The 15,613-nt window shown below is 25.0% G+C and overlaps 1 protein-coding gene across 1 annotated transcript; it reads right to left on the bottom strand.

Annotated features, from left to right (window-relative positions):
• Positions 1–1,029: 1,029 nt before the first annotated feature.
• Positions 1,030–4,286, bottom strand: LOC145841697 (kelch-like protein 7). Its single transcript, XM_082949048.1, has 3 exons — positions 4,252–4,286; positions 2,724–2,917; positions 1,030–2,138 (listed from the first exon to the last, which is right to left on the bottom strand). The coding sequence occupies exons 1-3, from the start codon at positions 4,284–4,286 to the stop codon at positions 1,030–1,032; spliced, it is 1,338 nt and encodes a 445-aa protein (XP_082805174.1).
• Between the last annotated feature and the right edge of the window lie 11,327 nt (positions 4,287–15,613).

Here is a 15,613-nt window from a genome sequence, read left to right as displayed (position 1 = left end):
ATTACACATTTTCATAAATTTTAAACAAAACGTTTTTTAGTGTATTAAAGAATGTTAAACAAACTTATGGAGTACATTGTTTTCTTAAATATATAATTTATGGCTTGTTTAAGTTTTTAATATTTATTAAGAACAAATTACATGTATGTTAATAAACTAATAATAATAGTTTGAGAAACGTATTTGTCTGTTGCATATTCTCAAAATTTACTTTCAAAACGGTCAAACTGTCAAAAGGGAATAAAACACGGTTGCTTCAACAACATTTAGATAATTTTTAATTTTTTAAGCAATTGATATTTATCTGTTTCATCTCAATTAAAACTGTAAATTTATTAATAAAATGACTAATTTGATACAATAACAAAAGAGTACTTAGATTTTTCGTCGAAAGAGTACGCATAGATTGAAGAAAAAAATTAATCAAAGAGATATAAATAATTAAGTTGTTTCAATATAAAGATACCGTCAATATCTTCAGCGTGAAATAAATAGTAAGCAAGGATTATTTTTCTTATATCACGTTTCAAAAAATAACATACATTTATTTATAAAACTTTCACACGATAAAAAATTGAAATCTTCAAAAGTTTTATTTTTATTAAATACTAAAACTTGTCAGTAAATACAAAAAATTTATGCACAAATATCAAATCTATATGTATCTATTTAAAGAAAAGTTATATAATTGTCAAGACACGTGTATAAACAAACCTGAAGAACTTGAGATTCTATTAAATCGTCTTTTGAACATATATAAACGAAAAAATAAACATTAAAAAGTTTTTTTAAAAACCTTACGAATTTTTTTTAATTATCAAGTTACACTCAATGCATGTAATTTGATGTTTATTAAAGAAAAATTTTAAAATAAAAAAGTAAGCGAATGCAATAGAAAACGTACATCTAAAATTTAAATTTTCATTTTAAAAATATCTTAAATTTATAACCTTAACAACTGAAATCCTTTAATTCAATAATTTTCCGGGTATCACTATCAATTAACTGGTACAAAGTGTATGCTAGTTTTCAATATAAAGGTACTCTCAGAGCTGGGTAGGAAGAAATGCTTTGAAGAGCTTTACACGAGCTATATGACCACTCGTCTTTATCAACATCATAGCATGACACATAGTCTTTAAAGTCATGAAGAACAAATATTTTATTTCCAACCGAAACAGTTGTCAAACCGAGTGAATGAAAATCTGGAGATTTAAGTGTGACAAATATATTGCTAGTTTTATCAAAAACTTCACAGCTTGTGTTTAAATTTGCACCACCAATAGCAAAAATTTTACTTTTAACACAAATTAAACAATGAAAACTTCTTCTTCCAATCATATTTGGCATTGGTGTCCAAGTATCAGCAAAAATATCAAACGATTCTACTGTGTTTGAAATATGGTAGTTGTTATATCCACCTGAAACAACAATCTTTTCTTCAAATATTGCACAAGCTGCGCTTTGTCTCATTTCGTTCATTTCTGCAACTTTTTTCCATTTCAATTGTTTTGTGTCAAACTCAAGACAAGAGTTTAATGTTTCTTGAGGTTCGGGATTACTACCCCCAAGTATATAGATTTTATCCATAAATGCACAAGCACAAAAGTATTTACGTTCATCGGGTATATTAGTTACTACACTCCATTTTTTCTTCTTAAGTGAATATTTTTCGACAGACTTTAAATGATCTAAATTCCTATCAAAACCACCGAAAACATAAATATCTCCTTTTAGATGAATTGCTATAGAACTATGTCTTCCTGCTAACATTGACGGAAGATTTGAAAGTCTTTTGTTGATATTTTCATCCAACCGTTTCACTTGACAAATGGCCTTATTTCTTGAAAAACTAAGTCCTCCACAAATAATTACATTGAATATTGATTGACTACAGTATCTTCTTTTGTCACAAGTTTCAGAGTCTAACTGATAAAATCTATTTCTGTTGTTAAACACTTCCACACAATTATCATTCGTAGAAATATATGTAGAGTCATTCAAGAGATGTTTTAAACAGTGGTCTGATAAAAGATTGAGACGAACTTTTAATAACAACTGTTTTGCAAACTTGCTACGTTCCTCTATGTTGTAACTCAACCATTTATTTACTGAGTTGTAAATTTCAACTTCTGAATCTATTTGTAAACTAGAACTTTTAAGTATTATTGTTATGGAACTAAGATCCAATTCTAGAAAGCTTTTAGTTTCAATTACCAGTACAAAACAACGTTCTATATAGCTAACCATATCTTTACAAAGACTTGGTAAGTAAAAAAGTCTAGATAACTGATAATAAGTTGCAGCATTATGAGTTTTTACTTTCTTGTTCATGACTTGGCATAGTTTACTTTTACTGTTTTCATCTAAAAACAATAAACTAGACTTGACCATCGAAATCATCTTTAATCGGTTATTCCTTATTTTACCTAAAATTAGATTATAGATTTTTTAGCAACTTGAAATATTTGAAAAGATTTTTCTTTGAAATTTTATTAACAAGAATTTTAGGATACAAAACAAACATTGCTATTTATTTAATTAAAAATTATATATACTTGAAGCTATTGTTTTATTTGTTAAATTTCAAATATTAATAAAATGATAGAGTCGATATATTAATCAAATACTTATATATTATTTTATTTTATAAATGAATAGTTTGTATTAGTACTAAAAGACATGTGAATACTCATAAATGACTATTTTAAACCATTACTTACCAGATTTTTTGAAACTTAGTAATTTTTCCTTTGCAGAATTTTTACAAAATGTCTGAAATTCAACACAGCTACTTGGTGGTAGTGATACTTCTTCAAGTTTTATTTTCTTTAAGTCAATTTCATTCTGATTGTTTTCAGTTGAAATGACTTCTTGTTGGTGGAATGCATTTCTTTTCATTTTAATTCTTAACAATCTGATAAAATGTCATGTTAAAGTAAGTAAACTTATGTAAAATACAACATAAATGTTCATCACATTTAATAAAAGTACAAAATATATTTATAAAGGTCTTGTTTACAATTTTTTATTAAACTAATATGTGTACTAAAAGGTTACTAAACAACAGAAACTTAATTTAACTATAAAACCTTTTACAAGAATTAGTTTTGATTTAATGAAAAATTTTTTCTATTGTTGTACTAAAAAAAAAATCTATATATATTATGCTTTTATAGTGCTTACAAATTTATGTACAACTTAAAAAGTCCAATACAACTTAAATAATAATGTTTCCTAATGATTTCTATTAAATATATAAGTATTTTAAACTTTTTTATGAACTAAAATTTAATCAACATTGCATTGTTTATTAAAGACTTAATACAACAACTTATATATCAATGGTTAAGAACATGAGTATCAAAATCATTAATAAACTTTAGTTTTCTAACTTTTACTAATTAAGTTTACTGTCAAAATTTCCTTCAGTACAACATTCAGTCTTGCAATTAAAAATTAACAAAAAAAAGTAATTTTTAAATGTGTGTATTTCTACAATAATAAATATTTTTAATTTATCATAAAATTATACAGTACAGTTTAGGAACTTCAAATACTCGACAAATTTTAAGTTAGTCCAACAAGGGTTATTAAATTAATTTAAAATTGAAAACATAATTAGTAGTTTGATAAAAATACTAAGCTAAATTTCATTCTACACTACTTTTTTTTTTCATTATAAAATTGTCTATATTTTGTAATAAATGTATTTATATATGTTATCATATTTGAAAATATTTTATTTCAAAAACCTAATAATTTTGTCCTTTTTACACATAAAACAAACAACAGTTTAAAAATAACTAACTCTTTAAATACAAGAACATCAAAAAGTCTGAAAGTTACTTAATATCTACTATTTTACCCCGGTTAGAAAAACTAAAAAACACGTGATTAAAACTATTAGACAAAAATTAAATGTAGCAGGAATATACTTTTAAAATATAAACTTTAATTTGAGTTTAAATGAAAAATACAGAAAACATTATTTAAACACAACTTTACAACAAACAATTAAAATGATAATTAAGTACAACTTGGAAATTCTTCTATATAGTCTTGATTAGAATATAACTGCTATCATATTATGTGTAGTTTATATAGCTATATCTTTAAATGGTAAATCTTCTCCCGACCAACTTGCTTTTTGTTTGCCTGATTTTATAACATTATCAACTAAATGGAACAGCAGTAAAAGCAGTATTCCATTACACTTCCTCTTCCTGCCATTTTCAAAAACAATCTAACCTGATTCTACTTCTCTCTTTGGGTTCGAGCTGCATTTCAACTTACTTGTCTTTTAGCAAGGAGAATAAAGAATATAAATAATTGTTATTGTCAAACAGTGCACTTTTCCCCAGTTCTTTTAAGTAAAAGCAGAAAAAAAATACAAAACATAAAATTTCCTTAAAAAAAAACAGTTTAAAAGGACAGTAATAAATAAAAAAGCATTCAAAAAATGATTCTAAATGTCTCACATTTAAAATGTTTTTGATTGCTTAAAATTTGTCAACCAATTGTTTAAAATCTGTTAAAAAATAATGTCAACATTAAAATTAAAACAATTTTTCAAATAAAAATATCACTCAGTTGTCATGCTCATGCAAACCCATATTATACAAACTCCTAAAACTATTTATCATGCTACTGGTTTTTGCTGTCTTAGTTATCTATATTTTTAAATTATCAATACTTATGTAACTTATTTTCTTCTTATTATAAAACTTATGTTTTAGTATTTATAGCAGGGTTGCCATTCTTTCAGCCAAAAAATCTTCCCTGAGTGACCAAAAATTTCCCTGAGTAACCTTAAATTTCCCTGAGTTTCCCTGAGTATTTTTCAAATCTTAAAAAAAATTTTTCTCTTCTAATACAAATTATTAACACCTCATTCTCATTTTTCTTCTTTAATAATAAAAGGAAGGTTGTATGTGTATGCTTCTGCATTAAATTTATGAAAAAAACTGTTTTCAAAAACTCAATCTTAAAAGGTTTAAACCAATTAAAAATTAAAAACTTAATTTTTGCACAACTTTGTGTAAACTTGTTAGTTAACTTTCTACATAAAAGAATAAAGTTTAATTTATTATTTAAAAAATAAAAACTAATAGTACAACATAGTGTTTTTTAAACTACATAAGTAACTAAAAATAAAAGGTTTATTAGAACTTTTCAATGAATAGTTAACAACAACTTTCACTTCTCTAAACTGTTTGATTTTACTTGAGTAAATATAAATTTAAAACTTAAAAAACTACAATGTTAATACTAAGAATATTGAAGAACTAGCCGCAAGGCTGAAATAATTCTAAATAACCACTAAAATAATAAAAATTACTACTTTTGAACAAAATATTGAAACTGGATTAACTAAAGCTTATTCTAGATCTAGAAAAAAATTTCCCTAAGATTTTCAAAAACTTCCCTGAAATTTAGAGAAAAAAATCAAAACTTCCCTGAGTTTCCCTGAGTTAAAAGAAAAATGCCAAAATTCCCTGAGTTTCCCTGAGATTTTCTACAGTTTGAAAATTCCCTGAGTTCCATGAGTTCCTTAAGTGTGTGGCAACCCTGTTATAGTGACTTTGTGGACAAAATGTTTTCAGTTATATTGTGACTTTGTGGACTTTTAAAATCCCCCTATGGCATTTTTATTAATATGACACCTTATTACATGATAATATTTCTAAACCCAGTTTTCTTTTTATTTAGACTTAAATGGCTATTAAAAGAGGGAGTTATTAATTCTGATTATTGATTTTTTAAATTTAAATCCAAACTTTATTTTAAAATTTCTTTGAACCTGCTGTTAAATAAAATTTACTATTTCAATTCTTACAATAAAAACATGGGAATATGAGATAAAATGTGATAAAGATTACCTAAAAAAGTGATAGTAAAATACAAGTAAATTTTTAGATGATATACTTTTTTACTTTAATTGAACTGTTACCTAACAGACTGGTGATACCTCTAGGATGCCAATTATAAATATGTTTCCTGAATAACAAAATTGTAAGGATATAACCTACAGATGTGGTTGTGCTTAGATAATAAACTTGTAAGGTACTTGTATATGTTACACCTACACTAGAAACCATGACTAAGTTAAAACTTAACTAAACTAACTTTTATAATACTAAATTTATTCTATAAAAACTAGGCATGACAGATGAATGAACACATTGTGTTAAAGAACAATTCCAAACACTAATAAATATGAAATACCATGTACATTGTACTATATAAAATACTTTTAATGTGGTCAAAGCTGTTACATTAGAGTTAAATCTAACAAGTATATACTATAAAAATGTACTATTAAATTAAAATCAAACATACAAAACCATAAGAACTAAACATTATTTTAAAATTAACTTTGCATTTAACAACTAAAATAATAATAACTAAATACAAATCTAGAACTACATCTGGAAAAACTTGACTATAGGTCACTGCAATTATACTGTGGCTAGTTTACATAGCTATTTGTAAAAAAATGTAAACTTTCTATTCGGTTGACTGGTTTTATAATATTTGATGTTCAACTAAATGGAACAGCAGAGAAACTTTGTATTTTATTACGACGTAATTAAGTAATTTTGACAGTATTTTTGATTAGTATTTTATTGTAATCTTTGAATATGTAATTACAATACCAGTAATATTGCTAAGTGTTTTTAAATAAGTATAAAAAATATATTAAACTGTTTTTAAAATCATTTTTTCTAAAATATCATTTAAGGCTACAAAAGACGGGATTAACAATTTATCATGTAAAACTGAGTTAATATAAGATAGTACAAACATATTATTGTAAAAGTTTATAATTGTATTGTTCAAATAAACTCAATCATTAACATGATGCGTTTACATTAGGTTTGAGTAAGGTCAGTGAATATAACTGTTTGTTTCAGTGTTATGTTTAGAAATGTAATTTTTATTGATATAATCAGTTCTTAGTTAACTATAAGAGTAAGAACTTAATGTAAAAAAATAATTTAAAAAATAGTTTTTAGATTCTTTTTAATAGATATACTTTATTAGATAAGATATATATGTCTAAAATCACTTATTAATATTAAAATTTATATTAAAAATCTGATATCTGATTAAAAATCTAAAAAAACTATATTTAGATAAAAAAATAAAACTGTTTGAAGCCTAGAGACTTTTTTTAATTGATGATGTTTGAGCAAAGTTAGTTTTATTTATAGTAAAAAGTTCAAATTTTATTCTACTAGACAACGGTATTAATATGTGTTTAATATATAAAACAACATTGACGTTTAATTTGATTTAATATATAAAAACTAAATTTCTCCAGATTGTTTAAGAATAAAATTTTATTTAACAAAAAAGTCAATACTGTAATTGTATACCATGTTCACATTGCATTTAGTATGTTGCATTCATTTGAACATCATTTAAGCATAGTTATAAAATCTTTCAACCAGAAAGCAAGTTTATTTCGTTTAATACACAGCTCAGCTATAAAAACCATCCACAGTGTAATTGCGAAGACGTACTAGTAAAGATCTGTGAGATGGACTTCCAGAACTGAACTTATTTATTGTTTATTGTAAAGTTGTTTTTAAATAGTCTTTATAAATACAATTGGTTTTTTGTTTTAGTTGTAAGAAGTTAATTCATGATTCAAATATACATTCTTATAGTATATTTCAGTTAGAATTAATTCTTGTGTGAAAATTTTGACCACATCTAAAGTGTTTTCTAAAGTATGATGTGTTTTACTTCTTAGTGTTTGATATGTTTTAGATTTTTAAATACAACAACCAAAAGTCATACCTAGTTTTAATAAATAGTATAAAATATTTAGTTCCTTAAGTTTAAATTTACTTATGGTTTTTAGTGTGGTTGTACATTACACTAAAACCTTACAATGCATAATGTTTTTTATTAATATTAAAAAAAAACAAGGTTTGAAAAGAGTGCGAAAAACTTCTTTTAATGTCAATTTTTTGAGTTCTGTATATTAATTAAAAAAAATAAGTTATGTATATATCTTCCTTTTCAACAACAATGAAAAATTAATTATTTTTGAATACCTTAATATAAATTTGTGTATCTTCATTAGAATCTTCAATATATAGTTTTTGAAACCAACTACAGTGTGATTGCATTAGTATTCCAGTTAAGACCTTATAGATGAAGTTACAGAACTGAATTCATTTATTATTTTAATGTTTTTTTTAAGGTTCTTTTAGGAACATATAGTATATGTACATTAAATTTTTTATTTTTTATAATTCATTTGAATTTAGATATACAATCTTTTAGTATGTTCTCGTTAGAACTTATTCTATTTTTAAAGATTTGACTAAATTTAAAGCATTTTTTAAAGTATGATGATTTTTTATTTTGAAGTGTCTGATATATTCTTTTAAATAGAATACAGCCACCAAAAGTTATGCCCAGTTTTAATAGGTAGTATATAATATCTTTAAGTATTATATAGTTCTAGCTTATTGTTTAAATACAATTATGTTTTTTAGTGTGGTTGTATACTAATCTATGACCTTAGATGGCATCCTCAAGTTTTAGAAGTATATATAACCATTTTTAAAGATAGTATTTTTCACATTTTTATCTCACTTTCTTATATGTTTGACAATTTAATTTCATAGTGTTCCTTATTTATAAGTAGATCTAGGTGAAATTTACAATAAAGCTTAAATATTTTAATATTTCAAAAGCATTACTCACATATACTATTAGCTTTTTTGGTAGTCCTTCAGTTGAACTAGAAAGACATAGGGGTTGAAAAAATTATCAGACAGTAAGGATTCATATTGATAAACATACCAAAGGTGTCATATTACACTTTGGAAGTTATTTTCTAATTTACCCCCAATATCTTAAATAATACTTTAAGTTGAGGAAAAAATAGATTTTTTTAACCTTAAGCTCATTAGATACAGATAAAAGGAAAAATTTAAATAGTTTATTTAACTCGGAAAAAATTACAGTTAATCACTAACTTATAAAAAAATAAAATTGATAAATATTGTTTAGAAAACTTATAATAAAGAAAACTTACCCCTTAAAATAAGGTAATTCACCTCAGGGGTAAATCCCAAGGTTAAGAATCGCAGCCATTTGGTGTTATAATGTATATGACAAATCCATTATCTAAAAACAATTACACAAAATCCATATAGAACTAACAAATTTAAAGTCCACAATGTAATGATAAAGTTGACAAAATTTGAACCCACCAAGTCAATAAAGGACTGATAACTTTTAAGTCCGAAAATTAACAATAGAACTGACATAACTTAAAATCACAAAGTCATTATAGAACTAACAAATTCTGAGTCCACAAAGTCGCAATAGAACTTACATTTTATAATTCTAAAACCTCACAAGAAAATTGACAAAATATAAGTACACATAGCTGTCAATAATGGTGACCAATTTTAAGTCACAGTAAGTCGCGTTGAACTTATGTAAGACTGTTAATAAGATTATATAAAAAGACATTATAATTAATAACTTAGACAGCAAAGATAAAAAATATGCTGAAAATTTACAGTGAATTTTTTTTATAGGGGTTTGCAAAGGCACAACAATTAAGTGAATTTTTTGTTTAAAATGTCTTTTTTAATATAATGTTGATGTTATTTTTTTAGTTGTTGAAAGTTTTTGCCAATAAAATGTTCTAAAAAGGCTTTTAGACAATTTCAAGCACTGTTAGTCTTTAAATTTAAGAGCTTTAAAACCATATCTTTTTTAAAACTGTCTACTTAAATAATTCCTACTTAATAAGTTTGAACACCAAGTTAATACTTTGTATTAATTATGAAAAAATTGTACTTTTAAATTCTAAACTAAAAATTATCTAAAAATAATGCTAACTACACTACAATAAGTATAAATATTAGTTTTCTGTGACGTCAGCATTTTTACAACAGTTTATTGCTTCACCTAAGTGATTTAAAATATTTAGCTTTTTACTATATGTAACCATTGAATTTGTAAAGACACAAAAAAGAATTAAGCTCTTCATTATTCTTCATATTTTTAACAGAGAAAAAAGTAGTTTGATTTCAGATATTACTGGAAACCTTGGTTTCATTTTTAATAATCATATTACATGGCCTCCTTTAAAACAATTAAGAAAGCTATGGCCCCCTTCAGTAAGATTACTTAAATACTACCAAAAGAACACCTAAGACCTTTTTTGCTCTTCATCATCAACTCAGGAATATTTTGTGTAAATTTGAAATTATGACGTCATGGCCCCTTGTGTCTCCTTTGCTGCTTATTGCCCGCAAAATATTTGTCATGCCCCCAAGGTACCACTTGGTCCACTTTGGAAAACACTGATTTAAAACTAATTAAGCTTGAGTAAAACAGTGCTTTTAAGGTTTTAGTTTTAAATAAACTTGAGTGTACCAGTAATCTTAGTTTTTGTCATATACTTGAACTTTAGATGTTTTAGTTATTAAAACTTTGAAAAAATGTTTTAGACTCACTTCAATTTCTATTGAGAAAATTTTTAACAGACTTTAGTTACTATTTCAGGAAATAAAGAACTAAATATTAAGTAAAACTCAATTCAAGTGTAAATCAATTAACGGTTTTTGGGCATATAAGCTTTTTTAAATAGAAAAATAAAGAAATAAACTAATTAGAATAACACAAAACCTATATTTTCTATTAGTAACATGGATCATTTTTGTACATAATGTTATAATATTAAAGGTTAAGCCATTACAAGTGACAACAGTATAACAACAAGACGTATCAAAATAAAAATATTAAAGATGTTAAAAATTAACAATTGGTTTTATAAAATATGTTTTATAATTAAATTGAAAATCTGTTTTAGACTGTGAATACAGTAAATATTTTTTTTTTCTAAAAATAATATGTTAACTAATATAGAGACAAATCTTTACTTTAAATTTAAAAAAAATAAATTTAAAGTTACTAAAAAAGTTAAATGTAACATTTTCTATAACAAAATGTTACTTACTCTCTAATTTCAGCTAAATATATATTTTTAGTTATTAGTTTTTTAATTTATTAACTATAACCTTATTTATTAATTTATAAAACTATAGATATATAATTTTTTTTTTTACAGATTTTCATTTTTAAAGTAAGTTTACCCTCCACATTTTACCAAATATTTAAAGTCCAAAAATTTTTACATATACTAGGTCCAATTTAAAAGTCCAAAATGTGCTTACATATACTGAGTCCGATTTTAAAGCAAAGGTGTTTTCTCCAATATTTGCTAAACAATCAATTAAATTTTGTTTTTTTAATGTTTATAATATTTATACCTTTAACCCTAACCCATAATACCCAAAATATTTTTTTTTATTTTTACCCTTATACCTAAACCATCTCACCCAAAGATATTAAAATCTAATTAAAACCTAAAATTTTTTAGTTTTTTAGGCTGTCTCAGCGAATACTGAGGAATTTCCGTCTCATTAAAAAAAGGACTCACCTATAATCAAAACTAATAAAAATTCATGTTACATTAATCTTGCAGCATTGTATGGTTTAATATTTGAGTTACAATAATTTTCTGTATAAACTTTTGGACTGTTAATAAAGGTAATTAGAAGCTTTTTTAACTTTTTAAGGTAACTAGAGACTGTTAAATTTAATATAAAAAGTTGAATCAATCTTATGCGTTAAGATCTTAAGTAATTATTTATTGTATACATACTTGTCTTAATACTGTTAATTTTAAAGAAAATTCCGACACACTTCAAAAGTTGTTTGAATGTTGAGTGTTACAAAAAAAGTCAACCAGAACTTGAGTATCTCAGGTAATGTAATCATTGCTATAGCATAGAGTTGTTGATAAGACCTGAAGACTGAGAGTTTAGACATTTGTTTTTTAGTAAAATCTGCATGCAAACTTAGTAGTTTATTTTATAGTTTTATTATGAAATGTACAATTTAAACAACACTAAATTGTTTTAGAGTTCTTTAAAGATTTTAAATTGTTATTATAAATGATAGTTTTATCAGTATTAATTTGTTAGACTTTGTTTTTTAAGTTGTACTTATTTACATTTGGCTAATAAAAGTTATTTATGTTCTCAAGTAGAGTATTTATAATATTTATTAATGGTTTTTTATATAAAATATACATTTATGGAGCTGTCTAGTTTGATTTACATAAAGTAGACTAAAACACAGGGTTTCCACATTGTCAGAAATAGTCAGAATTTTTTTTTATGACAAAAGTCAGAAATTTTTTTTTAAATGACAAAAGTCAGGAAAAGTCAGGAAATTTGATAAAATTTTTAAAAAGTCAAACTTTTACAGTTTAAATTCACAAAACTCCTTATTTTTTAGAAAACCTTTAAATGTAAAAAATTAGTAAAATATCCTTTATGAACTGCAAAACTTTTCTATTAACGTATTGAACAAGTACCCTACTTGAATTAGCAGTTTTTTTATGCTTTAAGTATTGATGATCTGAACAAGGACACTTCTATAGTGAAACTGTGATATATACACAAATGTTTATTTAGCATATTTTTAGAATCATAAGGTTTTTTGTTTAGATAATTGAGTTCATTATAACTAAGCAGTTAGTTTAGTATTTTATGTAACAAACTGTTGTGTATACTTTACCTTTTTATAAATTTTTCAAAGTTGTTTAAATTTATAAAATAAGTTATAAGAGAGGTTTATGCCGAGATTAAGTTTACTTGTTATTTGTATTCTTTGTAGAATAACTTAAGTTTTTAAAATTAATAAGAGTATATTTATCTGTTACAAATTTTATACTTAATGATAAGATAATATTTTATACAACAGTTATATAGTTTGCACTTTTATGTAGTTTTTTACAGTTACTTAAGTATATTCTTTTTTAATTGATTTTCAGGTTATAGACTTTATATTAAATAGTTCGGGTAGTGTTTATTAACAGGTAAAAAACTTCTATAAATAAAATTTATGCTAGGAAATGCTAAAAAAGTTATCTTTTTTCAGACAAGCTCTGTTTATAACGTAATAATAGAAGTTTTTGCTGATAGAGCTGTTTATTGCAAATACATCAATCATACACAGATGGTTTAAGTGATGCAATGGAAGTTTGATGATTGAATTTAGCAAAAAAAACTGTTGTTTTAACCTCTATGAAAATTAGATTGAAAGATTTATACAGTTTAAAGTGTTGATTATGTATTCGAGAACAAGTTTAAATTAAGAGTTTGATTTAGAAAAGTCAGGTAAATTTGGGTAAAAAGTCAGGATAAAGTCAGGAAAGTTTTCTCAGCTTGATCTGTGGCAACCATGAGAACAGCATACAGTAAATCTAAGGTCATAGATAAATAAGGTTATACACTATAAACCTACATGGCTTCCTCCAGGTATAGAATCACTAGTCAAACAGTTTTTAGAAAAAGAAATTACTTGTTTGTACAACCTCTATTTTTAAGAGGAATATTTCACACATTTTTATCTTACATTGTTAAATGTCCGACTTTTTTATTTCATAGTGCTTTTTATTTAACAGTGATGCTTGCACTTAGTGAGTATTTAGGAGGCAATACTCATATTAATTATTTGCTCTTTCAAAATCCCTTTAGGTTTAACCAGAAAGACAAAAAACATCAAACAATAGAGATCATTTAAGAGAATACCACAGGGTGTTAAAATTTAAACATAAAATGATTTTTTACCAGTGTAAATCCACCATGTCACTATAGAACAATAAAATTTCAAGTTCATAAAGTCAAAATACAATTTTCAGCCCACAAAAAGAAAAGAGTACTACCAATTCTAAGTCAAAAAAGTTAAAAAAGCACTGACAATTTTTATTTTCCACAAAGTCACAGTAGAACTTAGATTATCTAAATCCTCAAAGTCAAAATAGAACAGACAAGTTTCAAGTGAACAATTCAAATATAATTATAGAATAATTTTTAATAGTAACTAAAACAGCAATGACAAGTTACATGCGGAAATTTTGTAGGAATTGGATAATAGGGACTGCATAGGCATGAAATTTTAATAATATTATTAATTTAAATTTTGTTTTTAATACAATGTTAATACAATGCTTATATAAAATTTTAAGTAATATAAGTTTTTTTAATGTAAAAACTTTAAAACCATATTTTGAAAACATTTTATTTTCTTTCTACTCTCTACTTAAATATTTCTTACTTAACTAGCTTTAAGACTAAAATTATATATTACTTTCTGCTGTTACTTTAAAGAACTAGGGAAAGCCACACAGTCAAACAAAAAATAATTTTCCTCGCCCTCATCGTAGCAAATAGGAAGAAGAAAGGTGAAATGAGACTCTGATCTGAGAAAGCGAAGGGAGAGGGTAGAAAGAGACTCTCTTTGAAAATTGCAGGAAGAGGAACTTTGAAGGAATATCAGTTTCACTGCTGTGCAATTTAGCTATTCATCAAATAATATAAAATCAGTCAACCAGAAAGCAAGTTGTTTCTAAACAAGTCTACATTTTAATGATATAGCTATATAAACCAGTCACAGTGTGATTGAAAAGATTGATCGGTCAACAGATTCTAGATTGTTTTACCGAACTGTACTTATTTGATTTCTTATTGTTTACTGTACATTACTTTTTAAATATTTTTTATTACTTATAGGAAAAAGTCAGAACATTTTTCTAAGCTTGATCTGTGGCAACCATGAAAACAGCATACAGTAATTCTGTGGTCATAACTAAATAAGGTTGTACACTACACTATAAACCTACATGCTTCCTCCAGGTATAGAATCACTAGTCAAACCGTTTTTAGAAAAGAAATTACTTGTTTGTACAACCTCTATTTTTAAGTCAGTGTTCACACATTTTTATTTTACATTGTTATATGTCTGACATTTTTATTTCACAGTGCTTTTTATTTAACAGAAGTTTTAGAGAAACTATATAGTGATGCTTGCACTTAGTGAGTGTTTAAGAAGTAATACTCACATTAACTATTAGCTCTTTTGAAAGCCCTTGAGGTTTAACCAGAAAGACAAGAAAACATCAAACAATAAGGGATCATTTGAAAAAATACCACAGGATGTTAAAATTTAAACATAAAAAAAAATTGTACCAATGTAATTCCACCATGTCACTATCGAACAAGCAAATTTCAAGTTCATAAGTCAACAGACAATTTTCAGTCCAGAAAAAGGAAAGAGTACTACCAATTCTAAGCCAACAAAGTCAAAAAAGCACTGGCAATTTTTATTATCCATAAAGTCACAATAGAACTGACAAAATCTAAATCCCTAAAGTCAAAATAGAACAGACAAGTTTTAAGTTAAGAAGTCAAAAAAAATTATAAAATAATTTTTATTAGTAACTAAAACAGCAATGACCAGTAACATGCTAAAAATTTGTAGGAATTGGATCATAGGTACTGCATAGGAATGAAATTTAAAAAATATTTTAGTTTAAAATTCTGTTTTTAATACAATGTTGGTGTTATAATTTTGCGTAGTTAAAGAAAATTTATTCTGGAAAATATTTTGAAATGGCTTATATAAAACTTTAAGTAATATAAATATTTTTATGTAAAAACTTTAAAACCATGTTTTGAAATCATTTTATTTTCTTACCACTCTCTACTTTAATGTTTCC

The sequence above is a fragment of the Thalia democratica genome, chromosome 7 (genome assembly GCF_965202585.1).
Source record: "Thalia democratica chromosome 7, ktThaDemo2.hap1.1, whole genome shotgun sequence".
NCBI classification, from domain to species: domain Eukaryota; kingdom Metazoa; phylum Chordata; class Thaliacea; order Salpida; family Salpidae; genus Thalia; species Thalia democratica.
Note: the sequence above shows the minus strand (reverse complement) of the source record. Positions and strands in the feature narration are given on the sequence as shown.

Excerpts from the sequence above, each read along its gene's own strand:
- LOC145841697 (XM_082949048.1), bottom strand. The coding sequence starts at position 4,286 with ATGCAGCTCGAACCCAAAGAGAGAAGTAGAATCAG. Across the intron at positions 2,918-4,251 it reads AAAGAGAGAAGTAGAATCAG|ATTGTTAAGAATTAAAATGA; the intron begins GTTAGATTGTTT and ends ACATTTTATCAG. Across the intron at positions 2,139-2,723 it reads ACTAAGTTTCAAAAAATCTG|ATTCAGAAGTTGAAATTTAC; the intron begins GTAAGTAATGGT and ends GTTTACAAATAG.